Raw genomic sequence first — 26,006 nt, forward strand, 5'->3', positions numbered from 1 at the left:
GCAAAAATGGGGCAAAGAAACACGCTAGGTCATCAGACTGCAGTTCCACATAGGAAACAAATTTACTAGCAGCTGTGGAACTGTTAATTCTCCAGATCTAATCTAATGTTAATGAATTAGGATTACTAAAATTCAACAAAAGGGGTAGAATATTTGGCACGCACATCTCCTTATTTGTCTTTTCGCCTCTACACGTATTTCTGGTTAGAAAACAAGAGTAAGGAAGATGGCCGTTAACATTACAATCAGTAATTAGTAAAAAGTGATTATTTTCTTGCATTTTTGGTATATCGAGATATAATCTACTGCAATCTAATACATACATGGTTATACTTGTGCAGGCTGGAAAACGTTTCACTAGATTCAGCTATCGGTGATTATTAAGCTAAAAATGTCGAATACTGCTTTATTAATCATGATTTTATGGCTGACTTAAAACAAAACAACCAGTGATGATTAAGTACACTTCAATGATTAGGCATTCTTAGGCCAACAACATTCACGCAGGGACGTGAAATTATTGTTGAAGGGTCAATTTAGTTTGCTATTAGCGATAGAATTTATATCCATTTATGTTCATCAAGTTTGCCATTATATCTGCTTGTTTATAATTTCCACACATAAAGTAAAAATAACTATATACAGCAATATTCCTGTGGTTAGTCTATATAAACATATTCTACAACTGGCGGCCCAAATATTTGTATATTATATTGAACAATCTCCATTTTGAGCCACACGTAGTCTCTGGAACCAGCGTTTCTCCTTAATGAATTGACTGGTATCGAATTATGAACATTTTTCGCTGCACTTTCAGTCCAAGTTGATTTTCGTTACATCTGCCTATTCATTGTAACTGTTACGCTGCTTGTCGGAAGAGTAGGGAAGTTCTGACCATTTACTGAAACACGAGTCCAATATTTTTGTTTCATTAAAAATGCTGAATGATCTTTGTCATTTTCTTGATGAACTACATGTGAAATTATCATAATTGTGCATCTTGTATTTTGTAATCCCGTAGATTTGCAATTGATGTAGTTGAATAATTCCAATCTCTACAATGTACTACATTTACACGCACATACAATGAGCCATAAATCTGAATCTATCAGTACTAACCTTGTATTGGATCAGGTGGCTAACAATTAGGATTTTTCAGCCATTTTCAAATCAATCCAAAATAGTTTCATTTCTAGTGCATATAGCAATGGTAAATGCATGGGTCTAATGGTATTCAATCATCATAAATTCCAGGGGAATGATTTAGGGAAATTCCTGCATCTTTCATCTCGGTGCAGATGTAAAATCCTCAGTGACTCGAAATCTATTGGCACATCCAAGGCCTATAGTGAAGGTCGTACTCTAAGGCGACACTTACCAGTGATTAAAGCCCAAAACTTACTAGAATTGTGATTTCCTCATTCGGGAGTTAGAGTTTGAAAATGTATATCCACTTTTAGATTTAGGAATAGATAATAGTCAAGATATTCCTGCATAAAGTGGCATGTATATACCCTCACTATAGACTAACAACTAAACAACAAAGAAAGAAAACTCCATAACAGAAAAGCAACAAAACAACATCAAACACATGAAACCAAAATAATGCAGTAAATAATCCATATATTTGATAAATATATCTATTTTCTTAACAATAAAATGTGACTAGATATACAGTTACTGTGTACACAACAATAGTTACGATAATGTACCTAAATCGACGCGGTTACCACCTTCATTTTCAACGAGAGTCACTTTCATATCGGGATCTGCTTGTTCTTTACTGGCTTTCATACGTAATTCCTGTTGGTAACCTCTGAAAATTGCCACGGGAAATTTTAGACAACAGAACAAGAAAATATGAGTATCAGAGTACTGTAAGGCTAAAAAAATTGATACCTTGTTTCTCCGCTCTGCTGAGCTTAAATGTTGACCCGGCCGGCCGCCTATCTACCCTATACATTACTTTTTTTAAAATCGTGATCAATTTCACCATAACAGACCCGGCCGCTATAGAAATGAACTGTTTACAAATTTTATCAAATTTTACAAAAATGACCCGGCCGCTGCGGAGAAACAAGGTATCATTTTTGTTTAGCCTAAACTGTGCCCATCCAATGAATGGCTCAAGCCACGATGTACCCTTCTAGAAATGCTTGATATACATGTACCAGTATTGTAAACATTGCTTAACTTAGGCTGAACAGAGATCTTAACTTTTAAGCTGTTAAACGAATTATCCTTATAATCAAAGACTTGACACACGCTAAATTTCATGGACCTTATATTAGTCAAAGAGAAGCAAGTTCGATACAAAGGTCGATTACTCAGTAATAAATATAGAATTACAACTTGTAAAGAGATAGAATAGATTTAATCTTTCGTACACATATACAAAATATACAATATCTATTTGTTTGTTTTTTTCTTAGACCCATAAACCCTCAAGTTACTCTACGTATATCTCATTTCTGACAACTGGCAATACAAGTTTATTCGAGATAATTATTTTACCGAATTACTTATATAGGGAGCTGAAACCTACAAGTTGAGCTAGTATTTATAGTATTGAGACATTACCACATTACCAATAAAGTAAAGAGAATGGCAAAACGGGCTAACATATACAGAAATAGGGCCTATTTTAAACTTGAAACAAAACAATCTCAAAAAGAAATGCACAACGAAGTGAATGACTAAAATAATTGCACAATCAGCCGACTGAAGATTTGAATGTAGAACAAGCTAATTTCGTCGAGTCATAAAGAGCCCAATAGGGCATTCATAAACTGGAATGGAGAAGAAAACTAAAGGCAATGCACATGCATCCTCTCTTCACAAAATCTCAGGAGATGGCATAGATCTCCAGATCATAAATACTGAATGAACGCATATAACAGAAAATACATTGATAAGGTAGTAAGTTGAGTGCAGCACATGTAAGAATGCACTTGACAATTTTAACTTACAACTAACACACTCGAGGAAACTACAATTATCGAATATCTATGAGCCAACATAAAACAGTATCAAATTGATAGACGTATCAAGTAGTTCAATAACTGAGATAGCTAGGTTTAGACTTTGTAATAAAGCGTACCGGTATATAAAACTTTTGTTGTTTAATAGATATTAATCTTATTTGATGTTTTATTCATTTATTTGTTATTATCGAATGTAAGATGTTTTTCTCGTAAAATGGAATGCGGGACGAACTATCATCATCGTGTTAATCGCTTCGAATGAATATCAGATCATTGATTGACCATCGGCGAATAGCCTTCCGAAGTGGTCCGACTTTGCATTAATTGAGAATTTTCTATATCGCCCGAACGCGATTTCGAAGCCGTCATTTTCATTTCGTCGACGTCGGCTCTGAAACAGAATGTCGTTCGTTAAAAACAAAAAACACAGCACGCGACGGGAATAAGCAACCGAACTAAGCCATTGCATAAATATAATGTGAGATACAAGCAACCGGGCTGATGAAATGTGAACACAGCAAACATTTTTTTCGTGCGGCGAGCAAATGAAAACATCACAACTCCATAAATCGTGTCTATTCAACTTAATACGAGAAAAATAATTCTACAAAACATGGCTAGGGACAAACGAAATACTTACTTCGTTCGAAATTGTATCTCGCAAAATACAGTTTCGGGTAGATTTTTATATGTACCAGTTTTACAGCGATGGATTTAACAGAATTCACAGCGTAAATCCTCAACTGAGTACACTGGGGTGTGAGGGCTTAATTCTAAACTCGTTAAAATATCGAAAAACACTCGGAAAGCATTAACACAGACGAACGATATAAGCTTACTTTTTTCCTAAAGACATAATACCATATACAACTCCGGTGCCGATAATCAAAGCACCACCAAGACCAGTGGCGACACCAATACATGTCGCTGGTGGAATGACGCCAAGTCTGAAACATTAGAAATCAAGCGCAAATGTAAGTCACAGCTTTGAGATCCAGATTGCCTAAAGATACCTATCTTATGTAACTTTTTTTCATACTATTTTGATAACATTCTTTGCCCCTCCCACAAAGGAGACCATGAAAGATTTTCCTGACTTCAGAGTGGCATTTGAATTTTAAATGCGCCATTGGAGTTTTTCAGCCCTATTAAAAGGGAGAAAGGAGGCCAGTGAATAAGCCATGAAACACAGGGTTGGCTGCCACCAGAATTCGAACCTGGAGCTCTTAGATTGACGAGACTGATGCCTTAAAACCACTCAGCTCCTGCAACTCCTACGAAACAAATCTTATTCTAGATTTTATGCTGCGAAACTTACAGGACATAAACAATAGCTTTCTGCCAGTAAGCTCTATTATCGACAAATTTTGTTACGCTGTCCACGAAGTCAAGAAATGGACAACAGCAAGGCGACTCGCAGAGGATCAATGCAAATCCAAATAACCTGAAATATATAATTTGTAAAACGTTATTCTACATATTGGCAAGTAGGCCTATACCATTAGACTTCAGGTGGGCTGGTTCCATAGTCCATAGTCAATTCTAATAAAAGTGGTCTTAGATTTTAAGACTGGTCATAAGTTGTTAGATTGGTTTATAGAGCCAATATGGTCTGAGACTGGTCTCAAAATCTGAGCCATGCATGCAACTGGACCGTGGGCCCATTTTCACACAAATCTTTGTTGTACCGGGTAATTGCTATTGGTTATTTCATGTTTTCAATGAGGACAACAATTCAGACTCAAATGATTTAAGCTTAAACTTTTCAAGCGAAACTGGACCCAGGTAGCATCCCGATAACTTACATTTGTAATATTCCAGCTATCAAACATCGTGGTGTTACTGTAACGCATGCCCAGACACCCGTACACAAAGCAACTGAAAGACATTAGCATTTTGTAGTGGCATACAGGTAGTACAAATTCAAACACAGGGTGCAATAAGGAAAGTATCGACGCATGGTTCTACTAATTCTTACTGACTCCTCCAATAGTGCCGAGACCTCGAGCCAATGTCCTCATCCACCAGCTGACCTGAGGATTTGACGGATGCCCGGCACCTTCAGCGCTCGGACGTTGAAATGACTGACCCATTTTAAAAACACCTCACTCCAAACGCATACACCACAGTTACAGGATGAATAACTCTTTAAGGAGTTATGACTCACTCCCTCGCTCCTGGGCTGGCCTTCCTGACCTACTAGAACTGTCCTACCTAGATTTAAGCCCTAAATTACCGATCTTTTCATCCAAAATTTAATGTTAGGATTTAAGTAAATATGTAAACAGCACGGTAAAAGATTGGTTTTCTTCTTGTCGCGTTTAAAACAATTATTTAGAGAATTATTTATCGATGTGTCAAAATATATAAATTTGTCACCGTAAAATGGACCATGTCGAAATACAATCTTTATTACTCGCATGCCACAGTAGGAATACATCCTCCCTCAGCAGGGATTCGAACCTGATGGTATCACTACACTCTCATTCGTACTGTGTATATCAAACCTTTTTAACACATTTGTTGTAATTCTATATTCTGTTCAGTTCAGACCCAATCATTTGTATTTGTATTTGTATTTTATATGATTAACTACTGATTAAATTTTGAATTGAATTGAATTGAATTGTATACTGACATAACTCTGAATATCTCCGCGATTTCCGTCCAAGGTCGTTGAGCCATCCCGTTTTTTTAGATCATAGATTGGCGTTTGAGAGTGGAAATTAGGGCCAAAACGAGAGAGAATCACCGGCTATTATGATCATCGAAGCGAAGGACAGTTTGACCAGCTTTTTAACTGGATCTTGTATCATTTTGATCGCAATTCTAGCAAACATCGGTGGACCATTCGCCTTTGTATTTAATAACTTTTTCTATATCGCTATCGCGCTTTACGTGGTCGTGTTCGGTATCTGGTTATCGGTTAATTTCAAAGGACCACGTTTTCAGGTAATCACAATGATTTTGATTGACATTTTAGCGTTGTATGTCGCTCCTTAACCTACTGTCTTCTAACATTGTTTTCCGTAATAATTGTTGCGATGCCATTTCGTTGTTAATCGGTTGATCTACAGTTATTTATTATGCATCAGTGTCTCTCGGTAAACTACAGCTGGTAATGATAACAAAAAAACAAAAAGTTGTTGTGTATTCATAGTTTATTTCCTTACTGAACAAACTGATGCATAATTAAGTCTAATACCCAGCCGTTGTCAGGGAACCGTAACAACGACTGGTATTCAGACAAATGTATAATGTATGCAGATTATTGATGAAATTAAGGAACAAAACGTCACAGGGATAGCATGTGCTGCAAACAGTAGATGTATGGTATGGTAATCCACTAACATAAGGCCATATATAAAAGAAGTTACTTCATTCTCATCAAAAGTTATGAAAAAAATCAGGGGGAGGTTAATGTTTTATATAGAATATTCCACTAGCTCTTACGATATATAGCCTATATGAAGGCTAGCAACACCTCTATCTTGTCGCTGAAAGAAAATCGGTCAATGTGTGTCAATAATCTATAAACTTTGTGAACTCGTACTACATATCTGTATGTCTATATCGATTGTTTAGACTATCATGTTTCACTTTTGTGTAGATCAACATAAAATATTGTTAGTCTGATTTTTTTATCGGAGGCAGTAATTTATGTTTTTTATTTCAAAATATAAAAATAACTCCAGGCGGAGCGGGTAATATGGCCTAACCCCTTTCTCCCATTAATTGCCTGCGCTCCAACGATACTTTTTTCGATTGTTTCAGAATGCTATCCGAGGTGGATTTCTAGGTCTTGTGTTTGGTATCGGACTGATGTTGAGTGTGTCGGGATGGGTCGTAATGCCGCTCGGTTGGTACATCGCGATGCTCGCGTTCTTTCATTGGTCCGAATACTTCGTTACGGCGCTTACGAATCCATCGCACATCGTATTAGATTCGTATTTACTGAATCACAGTACGGCGTATCAAGTGGCAGCAGTAGCGAGCTGGATCGAATATACGATAGAACTGCTCGTGTTTCCAGGTAAAATGCTTCAAACGCGAACCACTATAGTACGTATAGGATGACAGGGTTCTTATCGTTTTGTAAGGAATATGAAATAGATCTCCGCTTGAAAATGATTGTAAGCGAATTTGAAAAATCCGTGAAGAATCGTGAAAATTGTAAGAAGTCCGTCGTAATATTTTGATCCCCCTTTTTGCCATGAACAGTGGAGCTCCGATTTTATGCAGTGTTGAAGCTATGAAAAATTTTACGCGAATTCTGTTCAGATTGTGATCATCCTTTGTACCTTGACGTAAAAAATGTGAAAAATCTTGGTATCGTAAAAAAATGGGAATTGAATGCCAATTGTAAGTGGTGTGAAAAGTGTGAATTTTTCCAATCTAACCCCTAGGATGAGAATGTTAGATATGTAATATTTACTTGATGTTTCTCTTGCATTTTAAAAAAACTTTTCATGGTTTGAGTGAAATTTATATTTTCAGAGATGAAGAAAGTACTTTGGTTGAGCGCGATTGGATTGTTAATCGTAATGTTCGGCGAGGCGTTGCGTAAAATAGCGATGTGCACGGCGCGGTCGAATTTCAATCACTACGTTCAACACGTCAAAGAAGAAGGACACATTCTCGTTACGCACGGTGTTTACAGGTTTTTCCGTCATCCGGCTTACGTCGGCTGGTTCTGGTGGAGCGTCGGAACGCAGGTTCGTTTCGTATCTCATTCAGACGCTCCCTATTTGTTTCTTCGGCTATCGATCTACTCCCTGTACCCACGAGGCCACATAGGCCTATAAAAAGAAGTGGTTCCTTTGATTTTGGACCCACAGTTATTGCAGTGTGACCATTGACCTGGAGAACTCAGGGGATCAGAGAAATCAGGAAATTTGGCAAATTTTACCAAAACCAGGAAAACTCAGGGGTTTTATATATCCTATTGACCACGCTTTTCTTTATCAATACGTAATCTTCATGAAAAAAGTGAATAAATGGTTAGTAACATTTTAAACCAAGAAGTTCCTCGGATTTACCCCTGGGCCCGGTTTCATTGAGTATCAAAGTTATCCCTAGGGGTAAATCATGAATCTGGGTGATAACCACCATAGTTACAATGAGAAACCATGGTTATAACCGACAAATTTCAAAATATTCCCAGGGATTACTTTTCTTCCACATCCATGAAACCTAGCCCTGGAATTTTGTAACATCGAAAAAATCAGTGAAATCTTAGGGAATTTGTAAATAAGTGGAAAGTGACCATGCTGTATTGTCACAAACCCCTGTGGTATGTCTCTACGGTTGTATAGGTTATATATTTCTCTTTCAGATCATTCTAGTGAATCCTATATGTTTCATCGCGTACACGGCCGCTTCGTGGAAATTCTTTCAAGGTCGCGTCGTAGCCGAGGAGATCACGTTGCTGAATTTTTTCGGCGAGCAATATCTGGACTATCAGAAACGCGTCGGAACCGGTCTACCGTTCATCAAAGGTTACCGCGGTGAGTTATGATATGATGAACCGAGGAGGAACTACGCATGAAAATCGATCTGAATCTTTTTTTTAGAAAAAACGATAATTGACAACTATCGATGACTGAGTGAATGGAGGCAGCCATTTACTTATTTTTCTACGAAGTTTAGGCATTTTAAAAATTGAAAATAGGGATAAATTTGTTAACAGAATAATAATGATAATTTCATTCCATTTATTTGAATATATATATATATATAATATCGATCAGAGATAGATATTTGAAATATTTTCATCTTGATTATTTATAACTAATACGTTTGATATAGGCATATTATTCTAAAGAGGATTTTGATTTGAAATTAAGGACGGTAAAAGATTTATCATAACTTTATGCTCTTGATGTTGATTCCTCCTCTTAATGTGTTATATTCGATTGGGTAGTGGTGTGTGTAAATTAGGAACCTTCTATGAGCCGTATGTGGGATCCAGCTTCACAGTTCTACTGGGTTAAGGTTTGACTTACAAAAAATTGGAAATGGGCAAATTTTCCTTCAATAGTGGCAACTGTGAAACTGCGTGTCCTGATCAAGTAATGCCGGTAAATATGGAGTAAATCGCTCATAAAATGTTGTTTATGGTCGAAGTCAAATTTCTGAGCGGGTACTGCAGTGGAACTTAACGTCAAGCGATCAATCAGGGTCAATAGATTATTGAATGGACTATAGTAATTATAGTAAATAGATTTAAAGAGTTACACTTGTAGATACCGGTATATTTCACATATTGTGTGCACCTTATTTTCTAAATGCTTTAAGTACGACTACTAATTAGACAATTATTACAAATGATTATTTTTTGCCAGTTTGAAGGTAGTGAATGTACTCGTTGTTTGTTATTGATTGTATATATATAAGATGATACTTACTGAGGATAATAAATTAATGTTTTATATATGTAAAAGTTGGACTAGTTTTCGGGTCACCTAAATAGTCGCGGATCAGTTTATTTTAACCTGGATTTTGATCTGTATATGATTAACAGTGATGTAGGCGCTTCCTTGGAATTATCTCCTTTAAAACTCCCTATATCCAGGAATGACTCATCTGTAGGGACCCTGTGTATTCAATTGTGGTTTTATCAGAAGTAGTTGCTGGATAAGTGTTTGCAACCAAATTAATCTTGCCCCCATTCATTGTCTCATTCAAAGCAGTTTGGAGGACAAGTTTCTGGGACCCATGGTCGTTGTTTTAACTGTAGGGCCTTCTATGAATGTAAACCCTGTTGCAATGCCATAAGCCATCTCGATCGTCAGATCTGGGAGACAAGTTTGGGCAGACTGAAGACTCCTTAATACGAGATACAATCAGATTTGCGATATTCTGCAAGGGAGTTTGTTTCCTCGCCATTTATAGAAATCACAAACAAGTTCTGGATTTTTCAGTGAATATACAAATCATCATTTTATTACATATACCCATGCATCATATAGCGAGTAGTGACTATACAAATTTGCTAAGTATATTATCTTTATTTACAATATCACAGCAGGTTTCGAATAGGAATACATCGTCACCATAAAATAAGCATTGAAATCACCTCAAATTTATTCATAGTTCGGTGAAAATATTCAGTAAGTCAGGGCGGAAAATTCTGAGTATCGTACGAAAAGATTTTCGACGTAACGAATGAAACTATGATTTTTCAAAGAAAAAAATGAGCTATTATTCCACGATGAACTGAGTACATTATTTAATATATATATATATATCTTAAAATGTTCATATGACAAACATATATGCACCAAAAGGAAATAAAACAATACATCCATAAAGAATTCATTCAATGAAATAATATACGCGTAATTATGATGAATATGATTAACTCTTAGCAGATTCGTAGATTCCATGACCGAAGACTCCTTTACGCGAGATACAATCCGATTTATGATGTTCGAACGCTTGATCGCGTGCTCTTCCGCTTCTGAACGTCTGTAGGTGAGGTTTAGCCTATAAATGATTCATAAATGAATTGAATTATTAAATAATATTAGTAGAAGTATGGAATATCAACTGCTTTAACTGTCTGCTTTTAGCAGTTTGATACAGATAAACCACATTTTATACACTATAAAATGAATTTTGCAATTATATGTACTTCGATTGAGGCAAACATTATAGTCTATGTTTAGTCTATGTTCCTAAAACACACCTTTTCGTTGAATTTTTGCATTTTCCACAATGGCCCCGGATCGACTGGGTTTTGGTAAGTGCGCAACAACGACGCTCTGGTTTCGTAAACTTTTCCGACCGTGTGCTTCTACAATGCGAGGAAAATATTATATTAGAATGATTCTCTTCAGGGTGAAACGGCCTCGTTTCACAAGCTTATTTTGTTCGCGAACACAAACCTTCGTTTCATCTTTTTCTCTCTTTGCTAGTTCAGATTGTTTACGTTCGTCGAGCCAACGGTCTTGATATTTATTTTCCAAAAGGTCGAAGATCGGAGTGGAAGGTCTGAAAGCGGAGACAATGAGGACGAAAACTTCTTATTAAGTCTTTACAAATTCTGATTTGATTTTAAAATCAAGTGAATTTACGATTTTGCAGTTACGAAGAATTCACTCAATTCAGATCATTAGGAATCAATGAATTCAATCCTGTTTATAAGAACTATGGATTACAAGTCTGTGGAAATTCAGAATTTTCAGGTCTGGACTAACCAGGGCCCCGTTTCATACACATAGAATTAGTAGATCGACTATCTATAGAATAAGTATTCCTGTATCAAACCACAAATCCCAAGGATCAAATTCAAAATTTATGTTTCATAGTGGATGTTTTTGTACCATAACATAAGTTCTCTATCCCTAGGAGAAAATTTGACCCAAAATAACCCATATTGCTACAGCGGAACCTCGTTACAATGAACTGAAATAAAACGATTCATCATATCTAACAAATAGGCCTATAGAAATTCTTCCCGAGTAGAACAATCCAATTAATTTCATACCGGATATAGAAAATCAGTTATAACCAACAAATTTTCTGATGACGTGAAGTACATCGCAATGAGGTTCCAATGTAATGAAAAACATTAGTATCAAATTATTCAATATCTTTGAATTTGGGTTTTACAGTTAGAGCTATGAATATAATAAGCCTACCTTGTTGCGATGCCATAAACCATCTGAGGCGGCAGTCGTCTGGTTCGTGTTTTATTTTTCTCCTCGTCCGACTGTCTCCTTCGAATATCGTGCGTAGCTCGGAAATGGTATTGTTCATTCGGTTGCGTGAGACCGGCCTGTACCGCCGCGCGATTTAAACTCTTGAAATCCCTCTCCGCTTTCTTTTCCTTCCTCCTGATCGGTAAAATGATCGAATCATCGGCGGATTTCTGTTTCCTCTCTTCTCCCGTATTCCAGCATCCCATTGCTGAAAATATTTTAACCATTTTTGAAAACAGACAAGTTCATCAAAGTGAAATGGAACTTATCATGTAGGCCTACTTACCCTCACGTGCTCCTCCATCGTGGCCTTTGTTCGGCGTTCCAAATGTAAAATCTTCACCTCCTGGGAAATGATAACCACGACGCATTGGTTTACCAAGTCTTGGCTGAAACAAAACATGGACAGAAATTAGATCTAAATTACTAAATGATCTTACTTGCGCATCTTGACCTTCCCATTAGTAGGTATTAGGTATAGTCCTAGGGCCGGTTTTATTGACTGGTAGGCCTAATGGTATCTATTTCAACACTAGGGTTAACACAATTCATTTCCAATTAATTGAGTTAACCCTCGGGTTTAAGTTAATACCAGTCTATAAAACCGGGCACTGGACTAAAAGTAGTAATTCAAAAGTAAAGCGCAGTCGTTCAATGGTGTAATGATTGAGTCGAGATAAGAAGAGGAGGGGAGTTTGTACAAAAATTCAATTCTAATAGAATGAATCGGTTTGTAAAAATATCCAATTTCTATAGATTGGAATCAATCAATCTTGGAATGAAGTGAATACTTACAAGTAACAGTAATTGATTTTGGAGCATCGTCTCACGGTGACAACCGAGGACACCGGCTTTAGTATAACTGTAATCTAACGCTGAAGCCATGATTACCCGCTCCTGGTGCGTTTGAGATGAAAGTTCTCAGTTCACTAGGACAGCAGTTTACAGATGTTGTTTATGTGTCATCACCACGGCGACGACTAAGAATCGCGCGGCATACGCTACGGACCTCTGATCCTCAGTCCGTGCCTACGTCCGTTTCGTGAAGAAGTGGCGGATGTTGAGATGGCTCCACAATCAATGAAAGTATATTGAATATTCATTCGTTCGCGCAAACTAACTTAAATAGGGCTCTCTTTCAGCTGGTAAGTATTCAATAATACTATTTCGATGTAAAATTGATTATAATTCTTCTTATGTATTTTACTTCCTTACTGAGGTTAGAATCTATTATACATAATTTCTTCTCTAAATTTAGGCCTATTATGGTTTAAAACTTGTTTCGTGGAATGTCAATATTGACAATAAGTCAACAACAAGAGGTCACAAATTCAATGTCGAATGAAGGATATTTTTGCTGAGTGATCAATTGAATTTTTGATCGTGAGTTTTTTTCAGATCATCTCGATCAGTGAAAGTCTTCAAGATCGAAATGTCGTTGCCGACAACAGTGTTGGGTACAATTTTGCGAAAAAGATGCCCTCGACTACTTTCCACTGGCGTTGGCGGCACATCCCACTACCTGCGGTCAACGGATTCCGGACAATACAGAAGACCAATCAGATCATTTTCCAAAACATCCGATTCGAAAAAGTCTAGCGCTTCGTTAAGCAAACAAGTAGAACTACCGAAAACCGAAATATTCGGTGATTTTAAGGGTTTAGTGACTGACTTTCCCTGCATGTTGAACAAGTAAGTATCGTGTGAAATATACTACAGTCAATTCCTTATATAGTTACAGCAAGCTGCTTAGAATTATTCTTCCCTGAATTTTGCTCCAAAGTCTACTGAGGCTCAGGCAATAGTTAGTTACCTAATCGTTGGTTGTAAGCTTTAATTATCAGATGAGCTTATACCAAAGAGGTGGTTTTTGACAGGTTATTGACTAGGCCTACTCGGTCCTTTTATTAGTAAATCTAATTTCTGATGTTTTCTCTCATTTCAGTCCGTCCACGGGACCGGAGCCAGTCTACGATGAAATCGTATCTGGTTATCAAGTATACCGCAATTCGGAGCCGTTCCACATGCATTTCAGTAACGGATTATTACCGGCTACGAAAATAGCTTACGAAACGTGGGGTGAATTGAACGCAGCTAAAGATAACGCTGTCTTAATCTTTACTGGTCTTTCGGGTAGCTCTCATGCCAGGAGTCACGAGGTAGGCCTAGTTAGTTACCTAATCGTTGGTGGTAATCTTTTTATAATCGAATGGGCTTATGTGGTTTGAAAATATCCGATTGTGAAACTAAACCACAGACAGGTTACTGACTAGAGGTAGGCCTAGGAATTGTTTAATTCAATTTGAATTGACTATAGACTCGTGAGCTGAAGTCTGATGCTGACCTATTCTGATAGCCATAAATTCCGGTTTTAAATATTTTCAAAAATTTTTGGGGGTTCTAAGACTTACTGTTGTACTGGTAGACCCTCTGTTTTCATTAGGAGTTAGCATTATCGTTTAGGCCTAATTTATTTTCTAGGGTAGTCCTGCTCCTGGTTGGTGGGAGAAGTTCATCGGGCCCGGCTGCGCTGTTGATACTAACAAATTCTTCGTGATTTGCGCTAATCACCTCGGAGGATGCTATGGAAGCAGGTAATTGAAAAACAAAATCTGAAATACATCTGCTTCTTCACTTAGCAAGTCTACAAAACAAATACTACTTATCTATTCCAGTGGGCCATCTTCTAGAAATCCAGTTACTGGAAAGGTTTGTGTTCAATTTGTTTTCTTTATGAAAAATATATTTCGTCTAATAAGTGTGTGTTGCCCATTCAGGAAAAAATGAGGCTGTTACATCAGTAAATATGAGCAAAAACAAATTAATTTTAGTATTATTTGGTAAATTAGATATCTATTGATGTACATTATTTAGGACAGAAATTATATGATACCTGTTTTGATGATTAATTTGAGCCAGTTCCACAGTGGAGCGGGTTTTAATTTGACCATCATTTAAAATCAACACCACTATCAAACTCTACTTTACCGGTACAATATTGTGTGTTCTGACTTTTTCAGTTCTCTATTGTAGCCTTACGCGACATCCTTCCCTGTAACATCGGTCATTGATATGGTGAAGTTTCAATTTCAACTTCTCGATCATTTGGGAATCGATAAATTATACGCAGCCGTTGGCTCGTCACTGGGTGGAATGTGTTCGCTTGCCGCTGGTTGCCTTTATCCTGAAAGAGTTAATTGGTAGGTTTCAATCTCTTTTACACAACGTCATTAGGTCGTCTGCATTCGCACAGATTTAGAAAGCATTTATAAAAAAGCCCCACAATATTAAAGATTGACTGTAGAACTTGCTTTAAACATTCATTACTAAAAAGAGTTTCATGATTCATTTTTGAATACCGGTGAATCTTTGAATTGATTTTCGAATAAATCTCTGAAATGACAGAAGCATTCTACCCAGAACATCAGTCTAACTGATCTTTGTTTCTAGTTTCTAATGATTTTTATGTCTTTTTATTTACATTACGTAGTAGTACACTATGACTAGCCTAAATTTCACTTTATTCACTCGTATTATTTTCTCATTGTATTAGTATAGTGTCGATATCAGGAGCTGCTAGATCTCACCCGACTAGTATAGCATTGCGGTATCTACAGCGTCGAACTATCATGTCCGATCCCAATTGGAAGAAAGGCTATTATTACGGAGATAAATACCCTCGTATGGGTATGAAGATCGCGCGGTGAGTTTTTGTCAGTTGATACTATTTGGGCGGCCACTTACCTGGAAATCCGAGAAAGGTGAAGGAATTTTCTTTTCTTTAAAAAAGTCAGAGAATAGGGAATTTTGTAGAAAAAAGAGCTAGAAATCAGGGAATCCTGACTGTAATTGTGACTAGGCAAGAAATCAATGAGGTTTGTCTTGCAAGGGAATTCAGTCCATGCAATGCTGTTTATTTAAGCTACGAACAACAGAATGTTTGCTGAAAGGGAATCGAGTATATGAATGATTCGTATGATTCCATATTTTTCAGTGAAATTGCCACGATCAGTTATCGCAGTGGGCCGGAATGGAACCAACGTTTCGCGCGCAAGAAAATCAATCCCGATACCGATCCGAGTCTCTGTCCTACGTTTCTGATTGAAAGCTACATCGATTACCAAGGAGAATCGTTCTGCATGAAATACGATCCGAATTCCCTCCTGTACATCTCTAAGGTATAGCAAAGCCTCGTGCTTAAACTATACTAACTATGCGGTAGTCTGATGTTTTTGGACTGGAAGATTTTCTTTGACTTTGACTACTTTGAGAAAGTCGAATTTTCAAGCTTTTGAATGAAAACTGTAACTTGAAAAAGAATAATCTTTCATATGTTCGCTTAGCCTATAATCACTAGGGAGAGGGTGAGGTTTACACGTATTTTGACTTGCAGCTATGTTTTGATTCACCTTCAATCATTTGGACCATAAGAATGTTATAGCGAGTTTTTCAAATTTAAAAATCTGACTTTGGGAGAGAAATGCATTTGAAACCAAGGAGAAAAAAACAACCCAACATTTTCCTCTGTTTTGAGCATTTGTCCAAGTTTTGCACAGTTTATTGTATAAACCTTCTACTAAATACAAAATCTCTTTTATCATATACGGTATTCCTTTCAGGCAATGGATCTGTTTGATTTGTCGGATGGATATTCGTCTTTAGCCGAAGGTATGTCGGTTATTCGTTGTCCGGTTTTGGTCATCGGTGTTCAGAGTGATATTCTGTTTCCTATTCATCAACAACGCGAGATTGCTTCAACGCTGAAAAATGCCGGTTAGTGCTGTAAACATTTACACGTTCTATTCTACAATTGACTCTTATCAATTTTCTACTGACCGAATCGATGAACAGCTTGTGTTGGTTGAAAAACATCAGTTCTCTGTGACAAATCTTTACTCAATACTCGGATGCAGATTTCGGAGGCGGTCCGGATCCCTGCCTTTCCACTGAGGTTACCCTTTTCGTCAAGCCAGATATAGTTAAAACCTGCAAATGTGACACTCGTCCTCTCGGAATTTACATCTTTTAGAATGTATTTCTTCGAGAAGATATATACACTGATGTCTGGTCGCCGTTGACAGACATTGGCTGCTTTATCCTAAAAAAATGCCTTTTCTTTTCTTCTATACCCCAGCCTTCCAATTTTCCTAGATCTGCACACATGATACCATCCAAACTGTAGAAAATATATTATCTTTTGAATGCGTTTCTATTGTTAATTCAAGGTAACAAATCGGTCACTTATTTCGAGCTGGATTCGATCTATGGTCACGATACGTTTCTGCTGGATTTGAATGGTGTCGGAGCTGGGGTCAAGGTACGATTGTCGATCGAACTGAACTTTCACTCATTGAACCTACTCTAAGTTGAATATAATGTTCGTTATTCATTTATCTATATTTTCAGGGATTTTTGGAGACGGACTTGTCCGAGGTGCACAAACCTGTCAAGCCACGTAATCAGTCTTCATGATAACAGGATTATAGACATACCTGTATTTATTTTCTATACACTATATTGGTGCTCTCTTTGTCTACAGTGAAATAAATCGGAACTTTTATGTGAACTTGCAGTTGTTGATATCATGACATATTGCTAATTGATATTGCCGCTGTCTGTATTGATTATCAGGATGAACCCGATCATATTGTATTAAATAAGACATATTATATTATACATGTGCTAGAAATAATATACTCGTATTCATTATTTTGATACATGAAATACTAAGATTTATCTTTCTTTCCTTTTTTGATGGATAGCTGTGGATGTTTAGTTCACTTAATCAAAATCTCTGTGGAAATTGGGCCAAATTGTCTGCGTGCACCAGCATATGCACTATGCAGCGTGCACTATGCTCCGACATTGAGCCATTCGAGCACTAAGTCAGGTAACCCTCCAGATGTTTTGAATACACCGAAGGCTTAGTGCCCGGCCCTTTGTGAGGCAGCCGGTGAGAAATAGTTAGCGAACTAAATACCTATTACCTATTACGAATAACTACATGGACGAATAGACACCGGTACTAATAAGCGTCCGTTGCCGTTGCCGTGATGTAAAACAGGGCCGTAGATAGTCCACAGGCGTGTTTTATGGATTCCTCAAAATTAGTACAGCGAATTGTCAACGAAATAACGCAAAAATCATGGCCGCATCATCAACGTACATGAAAATAATTTCGGAGTTTTTCCCAACGATTGACGGTGAAATATACCAATACGTTAACGGTAAAGTATATTTGACGATTGTGCACCAATTCTTTTTATACCGTATCCACTTATTTGTTGTAAAATGAAAATATGCAGTGGACAAGTGGTAAAAATCCGATTCGATCATCATCATCATCATCGTTCGTTTCGGACCAGCACCTATATAGTACGCACTAATCTCATCTGCTGTACCCTCGGCTTCAGTAACTGTCTGTGCTGTGGTTGAGTTTCACGATTGGATATTTTCACAAACCACAGGTTATAGAAGTTTACCACCAACGATTAGGTGACCAACTATTCTAAACCCTGCTGGGCTCGGTTTCATGAAAAAGGTTAAGTTTGAATTGTTGTCCTCATTGAAGGCATGAAGTAACCAATAGCAATTACACCAAAAATTTGACTTAAAGTGAAACTGGGCCCAGGCCTAACCCAATCGAAACCCTAGCCCTATACCATGTTGTTGTGTGATCGCGGCTTTACATTGTAGATAGATAGGCCTAATAAGTTATCAACATTTTGATTGACATGACTCCTAGAATTTGTTACTTTTCTCCTGGAAAACTGGCAAACATCTGGAATTCCAGTTGCCCTGAAGTGTACGAACCCTGGAATGAAATAATTGTTTTGTTGTCTTAATCAGTATATCTTCTAATATATGGCCTAAAGATTTTGGTAAAATAGCGTTTACTAAAGTAATGCTGTGTTGGCAAAATATCCACTTCCTTAAAGTGTTGATTTATGCCTACGTACCCATGTTAGCCAACTAATTTTATTTTTTTATAAATTTCATCGCAGGAGTCTTAGACACAAGCGCTGAGCATTTTGACACATCAGATGATGTTTATGATGCTATCGGGGACGTACTCAAAGAGGTCGATGAAGACAAAACTGATGAAGAAATCATGAAACTATGTGACAGGATGATCAACATCATGAAGGGGTAAGGGATTAACCAGTTATGCTGTAGTCGGCTATTTGAAAGTCAGTCGTTTCTGATTATTGGCAAATTTGAGAAAATATCAAACAGTGTTCAAGAAGGATTAGCCTAGGCTTTTAGATTATACTATTGGCAAATTTGGCAAATCCTTGAGGAAAAGATATTTTGTAGTTGCCTTCAATTGTTTTGACAATCATTATGAAATGTTTATGTAAGATTTTCAGATCCAGATTAAACTAAGCCAAATAAAGCTACCGGTACAGGTCTGGATGTAAAACAACTGATAGAATGTATATTTAATTCTTTCATACCTTGTAATTGAAGGGGTGATTTAAATAGCGGCGCTGCTCACAAGGCATTGGATGCCCCCATTCACCTGGGACAGTTAGCTGAAAATATGGCCAATCGTAGTGAAGAAACTGCGAGTATATGGCTAGTCAACAAAGATCGGGAAACTGTAAGTGACAATATATATTGTTTAAGAAGAAAATTCAATATCTTGAATGTTCTCTTCAAGAGGTTTTAAAGGTGGCACCTGTCAAAAATCTGCCGTATATGAATCACTGTTCTATCACCACTGATTATTGTTTTGTCCTGTAGTAAGCTAATCCTTTCAGTGCTAGAGATGATTTGAAAATTCTTAAGTATTCCACTACAGTGTGTTGTGTAATGGGCATATCACTATAGTGCATCTAAACCGTGGCGCAGTGTATTGTCAGTTACAAATATTTCATTATGTTTGACATCTTTAGATAGAGATAAAAACTACTAACAACTAATGACATCAATACTCCAGCAAAATCCATCACCGATTTATACACTGCACTGAAGTGTAGACGCACTGAAAGAAGTAACTTGGCAGATACCAACAGATTGCACCAAAAATGATATAATTTCTGATAAAGAATGAATGCATTCCCTCTAAAGAAAATACCAGCATTTGAAGAAAGCAAGCCGGCATGTTTCAAAAGCATTTGAAGTTGATTTGTTTGATGTATACTGTTCTTTCTTTCATCAGCAAGTTGATCAGAAGAAGTTAGAAAAAGCGGAAGCGAAACTGCGGCAAAAACAACAGAAAGTTGATGTTCCTGTGATTAAACCTGTCTCAAATGGGTAAGAGTTTAAATAGAGATGGAATATATCACGAGCCAAAGACGTTTGTTTGGCCAAAGACGGCATTTAGAATCGCGTTTAATCGATTTTCAGTGATATGGCGAGTGCTAGTCAGATGTCTGATCGTAAAGTCGACAGAATGGAAACATCCGGCAGCAATAAAACTTACGATATACGCATTGAAAATTTCGACATTTCATACGGAGACAAGTAAGTTACACGCATACGATAGGAATAATCCTATTTGAAATAGGTTTTTAATACGGTAGATGTCTTGTATCGCTACATTTGAGATGAGTGTATGAAAAAAACCTGTGCTATTCTTATTTTTAGAAAACTTTTAATCGGCGCGGATATGAATTTAAACTTCGGACGTAGATACGGTTTGATCGGCAGAAATGGAAAGGGAAAAACTACACTTTTGCGAATGTTGTCAAAGTACGTAAGTCTAGTGCCTCATTTGTCATGCTTAGATTATATGACTACTTACTATATGACTGTCAGTCAGTTTTATCCTAGTCAAAATTGTTTCATAATTGAATTGTATTCATAGAGGTATTTTCAGGGTGGCCACTTAACTGGAAATCAGGGAAAAGTCAGGGAAATTTCTTTTCTCTAAAAAAGTCAGGGAATAGTCGGGGAATTTTGTTTAAAATAGAAAAGGCTTAAAATCAGGGAAAAGTCTGGGAAGTTTGTTGCGATTACTAGATCATGCGTAAAATCCAACAGTTTCCGTCTATGCAGATCAAGTTAGGGAAAACAACGTGCATTTCAGGGAATAGTCATGGAAAAAAGTCAAATAAAAATGGCCAACCTGATTTAGATGTCTAAATACCCCGGTAATCAAATGAATGGTATTTGAGATATTTATGTCCTCTTTTAGTGGCAGTTTAAGAATTCCGTCGCACATCACCGCTTTACACGTTGAGCAAGAGGTGGTCGGAGATGACACGATTGCGTTGGAAAGCGTTCTAGAAAGCGACGAGAAACGACATCGTCTGTTAACCGAGGAACGAAGCATCAATAACCAATTGAATGAAGAAAAGTTAGTAACATTTCGTGAAATTGGATTTTTCGCCATCTATGTGGATGTTTGTATGATTTGGGAACAAACTGGAATTTAGCTAGAACACATTTTAGTAGAAGATGTTATTTTTACATATATTCATCAGGGGCCAGTTGCTCAAAGGTTGGTTAAAGATAACCGGTCGTTAAAATACCATAGTAACAATGAAATTTCAATTGTCACCATATCAACTATCCACTGGTTAACTCTAACCAACTTTTGAGCAACCGGCCCCAGACGGATGAAAGATATACTGTAAGTTTTCATGTCTCACAATATGAGGTTTTTATTTTCAGTCGATCTAACAGTAAACTCAGTAGTCGTTTGGCTGAGATTTATCACGAATTGGAGGCGATGGAAGCGGATAAGGCTCCGGCGAAAGCAGCTGTTATATTGTCGGGTCTGAGTTTTACACCTGACATGCAGAAACAATGCACAAAGTAAGAGCGATGTTGATACTAGAAAAGCTTATGTCATCGATGGGGTGAAGTATGTTGCAATGTATTAAAGGGTGGTTGAACTGGACAATTGGGCAGTGCTTGTTGCGCCATTCCTAAATCCGCTCTTTCTTTCACACAGTTATTTGTATTTTTCAGAGAATTTTCCGGTGGTTGGAGAATGAGACTCGCCTTGGCACGGGCTCTTTTTTCAAAGTAAGATGATTTTACGATGACCAAATTTTTTTCAAAATGATCAAAAATGAATAGTTCCGAGATTTATATACGAATGTAATATTGTTTTTCAGACCAGACCTGCTTTTACTTGACGGTATGTATATGCTGAACATTTTACCTGTGTCAAATAGTTAAAACCCTAGAGCCTGATTACTGATTAACATGGCTAACATTACTACATCTGTGGAATGGTATAAAATGTGTAGAGCCTGATTAATGGTTTACATATAATGAAAATGTTTATTCGCCGTGCAGTATGAATAATATGTAATGACAAACAAGGCAAAACATACATATAGTTACATACATGACTGAATGCTCGGAAAGCCAATAGTGCCCTATAGGGATCCAAGCACCCAGAAAAAAACCAACTACACTTAACGCAAATGAAATAGATATAAAAGAGATATGGGAGGGTAGTCTGTCTGAAGGATTTTAGTTTATATGACATGAAACCAGAATTGAATTTGGATTCAGTAATAACCAGTGTAGCCTAGCTTACTGGCTAAATCAGGTTTCGAGGTGTATATGAGACATGATTGAAATGAAATTGGTAATTAATGCGTAACGCATGCGTTTGATTTCAGAACCGACGAACATGTTGGATATGAAAGCCATTATATGGCTAGAGAACTATCTGCAGACGTGGCCGACGACGATCCTAGTCGTGTCTCACGATCGTACGTTCCTGAACTCGGTGACGACGGACATTTTACACTTGCACTCGCAGCGATTAGACGCTTACCGCGGCGATTACGAGGTGTTCGTCAAAACGCGGACGGAGAAGTTGAAAAATCAACAGCGTGAATACGAAGCGCAAAAAGTGTACAGAGACAGTATACAAGTAAGTTCTGCCCGATCGACTTAAAACTCTTAGACTCAAAGTTGAATGAATTTAATGCGAAAACCGTTGATAAAACCTAACTCAGTGGACGATCAATGTTGAAATGATATCGTAGGTTCAGATTAATCTTCTATCTTCATTCAGTAGCATTCTTCTATTTATGTTCAGAGATTCGTTCGAGATTATTATTTTCACTTATAATAAGAAATAATTTCAAATAAATACCTGAAGATAAGTTGAAGGATTCTATCTGAATGATTAATTTTTGTTCATTATCGATCTTAGACATTGTGGACACAGACAAAAAAATGCTTATTATAACTGATAGGGTGTGTAGTGGTTGAAATTCATCAAATTTTTGATTTTTCAGGTATTCATCGATAGATTTAGGTACAATGCAAATAGAGCGTCACAAGTACAGAGTAAAATAAAACTATTAGAAAAATTGTAAGTCGAACAAGCGTAAGAACGCAATGTTGATTCTTTTCCCACAACTGTTTTATGTTTCGTAAAAATCATGGCATGTTTTCTTGTAGACCCGAGTTAAAACCATTAGAAAAGGACCAAGAAGTAATTCTCAGGTCAGTGGCAGTCATTCGAAGTTGTTGATCATTGTTCAATTCACATTTCTTCGTTTATTCTCGATTTTATTGCCATTTTTTTTCGCAGATTTCCTGAAACTGATAAACTATCTCCACCAGTGCTGCAATTAGATGAAGCTAGTTTCTACTATTCCCAAGACAAAGTGATATTCAAAGACGTATGCATTTCAGCCTGCAGTGAATCGCGAATATGCATCGTAAGTGAACTATCATACAGTAGTATCAATGATTGTTTGGATAGACGATCCTAATTCTGAACTCAGTGAAATTATGGTCCTATCGTTATACAGACAGAGTCCAATTGAATAGACCTATAGGCTCTTTCATTTCTTCTGGTATTTGTCGCAATAAACTGGAGTTCATGGCGTTTTTAAAAGTCCTTAATTGAGGGAATTGTCTTATAAGGGCCCTTAAAAGTGCTTGATTTTGTCTCTCTTGTCTTGAAGTAGAATTCATCAACAAAGCAAATAATCTTTGTGTACTCATTTGATGGTAGATTTATTAACCCCCGTTATCATTAGGTGGGAGAAAATGGAGCTGGTAAAACAACGCTGTTAAAGATATTATTAGGCGAACTGGATCCGGTGTCTGGAATACGGCACGGTCATCGCAACCTACGAATTGGTTATTTCAGTCAACACCATGTAGACCAACTCGATATGAACGTAACGTCAATTGAACTGTTAGCTTCGCGGTTTCCAGGTACTGAACTGTGACATTTTCAAGAAAAGCATTCCGGGTTGAATTATTGTAATATGTAATAGTGCGTTGATGTATGTTTATATAGGGCTGAATTCGGAAGCCTATCGTCATCAGCTCGGTAGTTTCGGTGTATCGGGTGAACTGGCTACGAGATCTGTAGCAAGTCTGTCTGGAGGTCAGAAAAGTAGAGTTGCATTCAGTGCTATGTGCATGAGCAAGTAAGTTTATGCACCCAGTTTCTGCTGGTACACATTATATTCCATTGCTGTTTGGCAATTATCTCGAACAATTCCGGATTCTCGAGTAGATGAATATTTCTGTCATCTGCCTCTTGCCTAAAACTCTTCTTCATCATAATTTTAGTCCGAACTTCTTTATTCTGGACGAACCTACGAATCATTTGGATGTGGAAACCATTGAAGCTTTAGGGAAAGCACTCAATAAATTTCAGGTAAGGACACTTAACGTGCGAACAAGGCCTCGAATTTTGAGAGGTGCATACAAATTAGAAAATGGAATATTTCGATGGGACAGTTGGGACCAGGGCAATAAGTACCGATTTAGGAGTCTACAGCAATTGAGATAAGAAAGTTTTTCAGGCGCTTCCTCGAAATTTGAAACTTTCTACTTTGAATTTCGTTGTATCCAGGATCTGATTGATAAAAATGGAATATTTCGATGAATCTTTTCAGGGCGGTGTCATACTAGTTTCTCACGACGAACGACTCATCAGAAACGTGTGTAAAGAATTGTGGGTTTGTAAAGACCGATGCGTTCGTTCGATCGAGGGCGGCTTCGACGAATACAAGAAATTAGTCGAAGAAGAACTCGCCGCGTTGAAGTGAAAAGTTCGCGCGTTGTACTTAAAAGGTGCCATCGACTGTTCTTTTATTATTAGGGGCTGTCCATAAAAGACGTCCGTAAATGCATAATTTTGACCCCCTCCCCCATGTCCACAGAATGTCCTCATTGCATCATCAGACAAAAAGACGTTGTAAATCCAGTCATGCAAAATAATGTTTTTTCATTCACTCAATCATTTATTATGCACTGTAGATACAGTTATTCCATAACATATTTTGAACTATTTCTCCAAGCTTACAGGAATTAAGATATCCACATCCGCAAAACCCCCCTCCCTTGTCCACGAAAGTCCAAAGTTCACAAACCCCCCTCCCCTCGACTTGGATATCTTTTATGGACAGCCCCTTATTATTGTTTTCGCTTTAATTTTATTATGTTTCTTGTTGTCGCCGATTTCGTAATCGAGTCTGAATAATGTTACATCAAAAAAACGACCGCTATCGAGGGTTAACGGATTTGGATCAAAAATAGCAGTTAGAATCTATTACTTTCTTGCATAGAAACTAGTCTTCTAATCGATGAAGTTGTATTCATTGGCGATATGTTGAAATCGATCAATAGATGCAGATCCGAAAGGATACTCGACGATAGAGAAATTTTCTTTACTTTGTAGAACGATTCATTACGAAATTAAAGAATCTGTGATACGCTTAGTAATTGTAATATTAAACTGTAATATGTGGGTAAAATCTTAATTGAAAATTCATGCCTGTGTCTACTTTGTGTAAAGTGGAAATTGTATAAATTGAATAAAATATCAGTATATATCTAATCTTACCAAATTATTGCTTTATTTCTGATTTAATTAGTTGTTTTCTAGTACAATAGACTCCATTTGACGATGAAAATATGTCCTACTTTAGTGATATCCTAGATGGTATTTACAATTGATGGATATGGTTTAGAAAACCTTTCAACAAACGTCTGCTTATTCGAGTTGATCGACAGTCTACTGAATTGTGGAGAAAATACGAGGTATTTTCCTAGAAACGCTATTTGATCTGGTTGGGACCAGACCTTGACGGAAAGGAGAAAATGAGGACGTGTCATACAATCCTCTGCTGCTATGATAGTGACCTCGGGTGTAGATCCAGGGTTAAACCATTTGCGAAGACGTTATTTGACATTAAGACATTACTGGACGACAATTCAAGGCACGTCTGTAAAATAAGGGCATTTCCTGTATCCATAAAAAGACAAGCGCCACAGGCATGAAGCCAATTTGAAGTCTGTGTATTCTGCCCCAGAAAGTCTTACACACTTATGCAGCGACAACCAAATGAGGTTCTCTGTATGAACAAGGCAT

General features: G+C 37.2%; 5 protein-coding genes across 5 annotated transcripts; 3 read left to right on the plus strand and 2 right to left on the minus strand.

Moving 5' to 3' along the window:
• Positions 1-833: 833 nt before the first annotated feature.
• On the minus strand, positions 834-5,363 carry LOC141909220 (calcium channel flower homolog). Its single transcript, XM_074799606.1, has 6 exons — positions 4,963-5,363; positions 4,790-4,862; positions 4,303-4,428; positions 3,824-3,931; positions 1,713-1,816; positions 834-901 (listed from the first exon to the last, which is right to left on the minus strand). Exons 1-6 carry the CDS (start codon positions 5,075-5,077, stop codon positions 834-836), a joined length of 594 nt encoding a protein of 197 aa, XP_074655707.1. The 5' UTR covers positions 5,078-5,363.
• Positions 5,364-5,672: 309 nt separating this feature from the next.
• LOC141908692 (protein-S-isoprenylcysteine O-methyltransferase-like) lies at positions 5,673-9,361 on the plus strand. The gene is made up of 4 exons (XM_074798833.1): positions 5,673-5,936; positions 6,759-7,017; positions 7,482-7,699; positions 8,320-9,361. The coding sequence occupies exons 1-4, from the start codon at positions 5,745-5,747 to the stop codon at positions 8,500-8,502; spliced, it is 852 nt and encodes a 283-aa protein (XP_074654934.1). The 5' UTR covers positions 5,673-5,744; the 3' UTR covers positions 8,503-9,361.
• Positions 9,362-9,918: 557 nt separating this feature from the next.
• On the minus strand, positions 9,919-12,657 carry LOC141908634 (cilia- and flagella-associated protein 77-like). Its single transcript, XM_074798744.1, has 6 exons — positions 12,485-12,657; positions 11,976-12,078; positions 11,630-11,897; positions 10,874-10,979; positions 10,675-10,782; positions 9,919-10,472 (listed from the first exon to the last, which is right to left on the minus strand). Exons 1-6 carry the CDS (start codon positions 12,572-12,574, stop codon positions 10,344-10,346), a joined length of 804 nt encoding a protein of 267 aa, XP_074654845.1. The 5' UTR covers positions 12,575-12,657; the 3' UTR covers positions 9,919-10,343.
• A 65-nt stretch (positions 12,658-12,722) lies between these two features.
• Positions 12,723-17,362, plus strand: LOC141908652 (uncharacterized). Its single transcript, XM_074798774.1, has 11 exons — positions 12,723-12,834; positions 13,088-13,381; positions 13,635-13,848; positions 14,171-14,283; positions 14,365-14,398; positions 14,723-14,889; positions 15,243-15,392; positions 15,684-15,867; positions 16,309-16,462; positions 16,915-17,006; positions 17,096-17,362. Exons 2-11 carry the CDS (start codon positions 13,122-13,124, stop codon positions 17,159-17,161), a joined length of 1,434 nt encoding a protein of 477 aa, XP_074654875.1. The 5' UTR covers positions 12,723-12,834; positions 13,088-13,121; the 3' UTR covers positions 17,162-17,362.
• Positions 17,363-17,809: 447 nt separating this feature from the next.
• Positions 17,810-25,455, plus strand: LOC141908093 (ATP-binding cassette sub-family F member 3-like). Its single transcript, XM_074797924.1, has 18 exons — positions 17,810-17,916; positions 18,694-18,838; positions 19,160-19,292; positions 19,854-19,948; positions 20,042-20,158; positions 20,282-20,386; positions 20,832-20,993; positions 21,311-21,454; positions 21,611-21,667; positions 21,760-21,782; positions 22,276-22,532; positions 22,903-22,979; positions 23,069-23,113; positions 23,202-23,331; positions 23,656-23,836; positions 23,922-24,054; positions 24,200-24,287; positions 24,529-25,455. Exons 1-18 carry the CDS (start codon positions 17,835-17,837, stop codon positions 24,679-24,681), a joined length of 2,127 nt encoding a protein of 708 aa, XP_074654025.1. The 5' UTR covers positions 17,810-17,834; the 3' UTR covers positions 24,682-25,455.
• Positions 25,456-26,006: the final 551 nt, after the last annotated feature.

Source organism: Tubulanus polymorphus, chromosome 7 (assembly GCF_964204645.1).
Source record: "Tubulanus polymorphus chromosome 7, tnTubPoly1.2, whole genome shotgun sequence".
Classification (NCBI taxonomy): domain Eukaryota; kingdom Metazoa; phylum Nemertea; class Palaeonemertea; order Tubulaniformes; family Tubulanidae; genus Tubulanus; species Tubulanus polymorphus.

What these genes read in the sequence shown, in the direction of transcription:
- LOC141909220 (XM_074799606.1), bottom strand. Translation starts at nt 5,077, where the DNA reads ATGGGTCAGTCATTTCAACGTCCGAGCGCTGAAGGTGCCGGGCATCCG. An exon ending in ATTATGTCTTTAGGAAAAAA is followed by an intron (nt 1,817 to 3,823) that starts GTAAGCTTATAT and finishes GGCAATTTTCAG; the next exon opens with AGGTTACCAACAGGAATTAC. An exon ending in TGGTAACCGCGTCGATTTAG is followed by an intron (nt 902 to 1,712) that starts GTACATTATCGT and finishes CTCGTGTTTCAG; the next exon opens with TAAATGGTCAGAACTTCCCT.
- LOC141908692 (XM_074798833.1), top strand. Translation starts at nt 5,745, where the DNA reads ATGATCATCGAAGCGAAGGACAGTTTGACCAGCTTTTTAACTGGATCT. An exon ending in AGAACTGCTCGTGTTTCCAG is followed by an intron (nt 7,018 to 7,481) that starts GTAAAATGCTTC and finishes TTATATTTTCAG; the next exon opens with AGATGAAGAAAGTACTTTGG. An exon ending in GGTGGAGCGTCGGAACGCAG is followed by an intron (nt 7,700 to 8,319) that starts GTTCGTTTCGTA and finishes TTTCTCTTTCAG; the next exon opens with ATCATTCTAGTGAATCCTAT.
- LOC141908634 (XM_074798744.1), bottom strand. Translation starts at nt 12,574, where the DNA reads ATGGCTTCAGCGTTAGATTACAGTTATACTAAAGCCGGTGTCCTCGGT. An exon ending in AAAATCAATTACTGTTACTT is followed by an intron (nt 12,079 to 12,484) that starts GTAAGTATTCAC and finishes GTTTTGTTTCAG; the next exon opens with CCAAGACTTGGTAAACCAAT. An exon ending in TGCAAAAATTCAACGAAAAG is followed by an intron (nt 10,473 to 10,674) that starts GTGTGTTTTAGG and finishes AATCATTTATAG; the next exon opens with GCTAAACCTCACCTACAGAC.
- LOC141908652 (XM_074798774.1), top strand. Translation starts at nt 13,122, where the DNA reads ATGTCGTTGCCGACAACAGTGTTGGGTACAATTTTGCGAAAAAGATGC. An exon ending in ATGGGTATGAAGATCGCGCG is followed by an intron (nt 15,393 to 15,683) that starts GTGAGTTTTTGT and finishes CATATTTTTCAG; the next exon opens with TGAAATTGCCACGATCAGTT. An exon ending in CCCTCCTGTACATCTCTAAG is followed by an intron (nt 15,868 to 16,308) that starts GTATAGCAAAGC and finishes TATTCCTTTCAG; the next exon opens with GCAATGGATCTGTTTGATTT.
- LOC141908093 (XM_074797924.1), top strand. Translation starts at nt 17,835, where the DNA reads ATGGCCGCATCATCAACGTACATGAAAATAATTTCGGAGTTTTTCCCA. An exon ending in GACATTTCATACGGAGACAA is followed by an intron (nt 20,159 to 20,281) that starts GTAAGTTACACG and finishes TCTTATTTTTAG; the next exon opens with AAAACTTTTAATCGGCGCGG. An exon ending in TGTACAGAGACAGTATACAA is followed by an intron (nt 22,533 to 22,902) that starts GTAAGTTCTGCC and finishes TTGATTTTTCAG; the next exon opens with GTATTCATCGATAGATTTAG.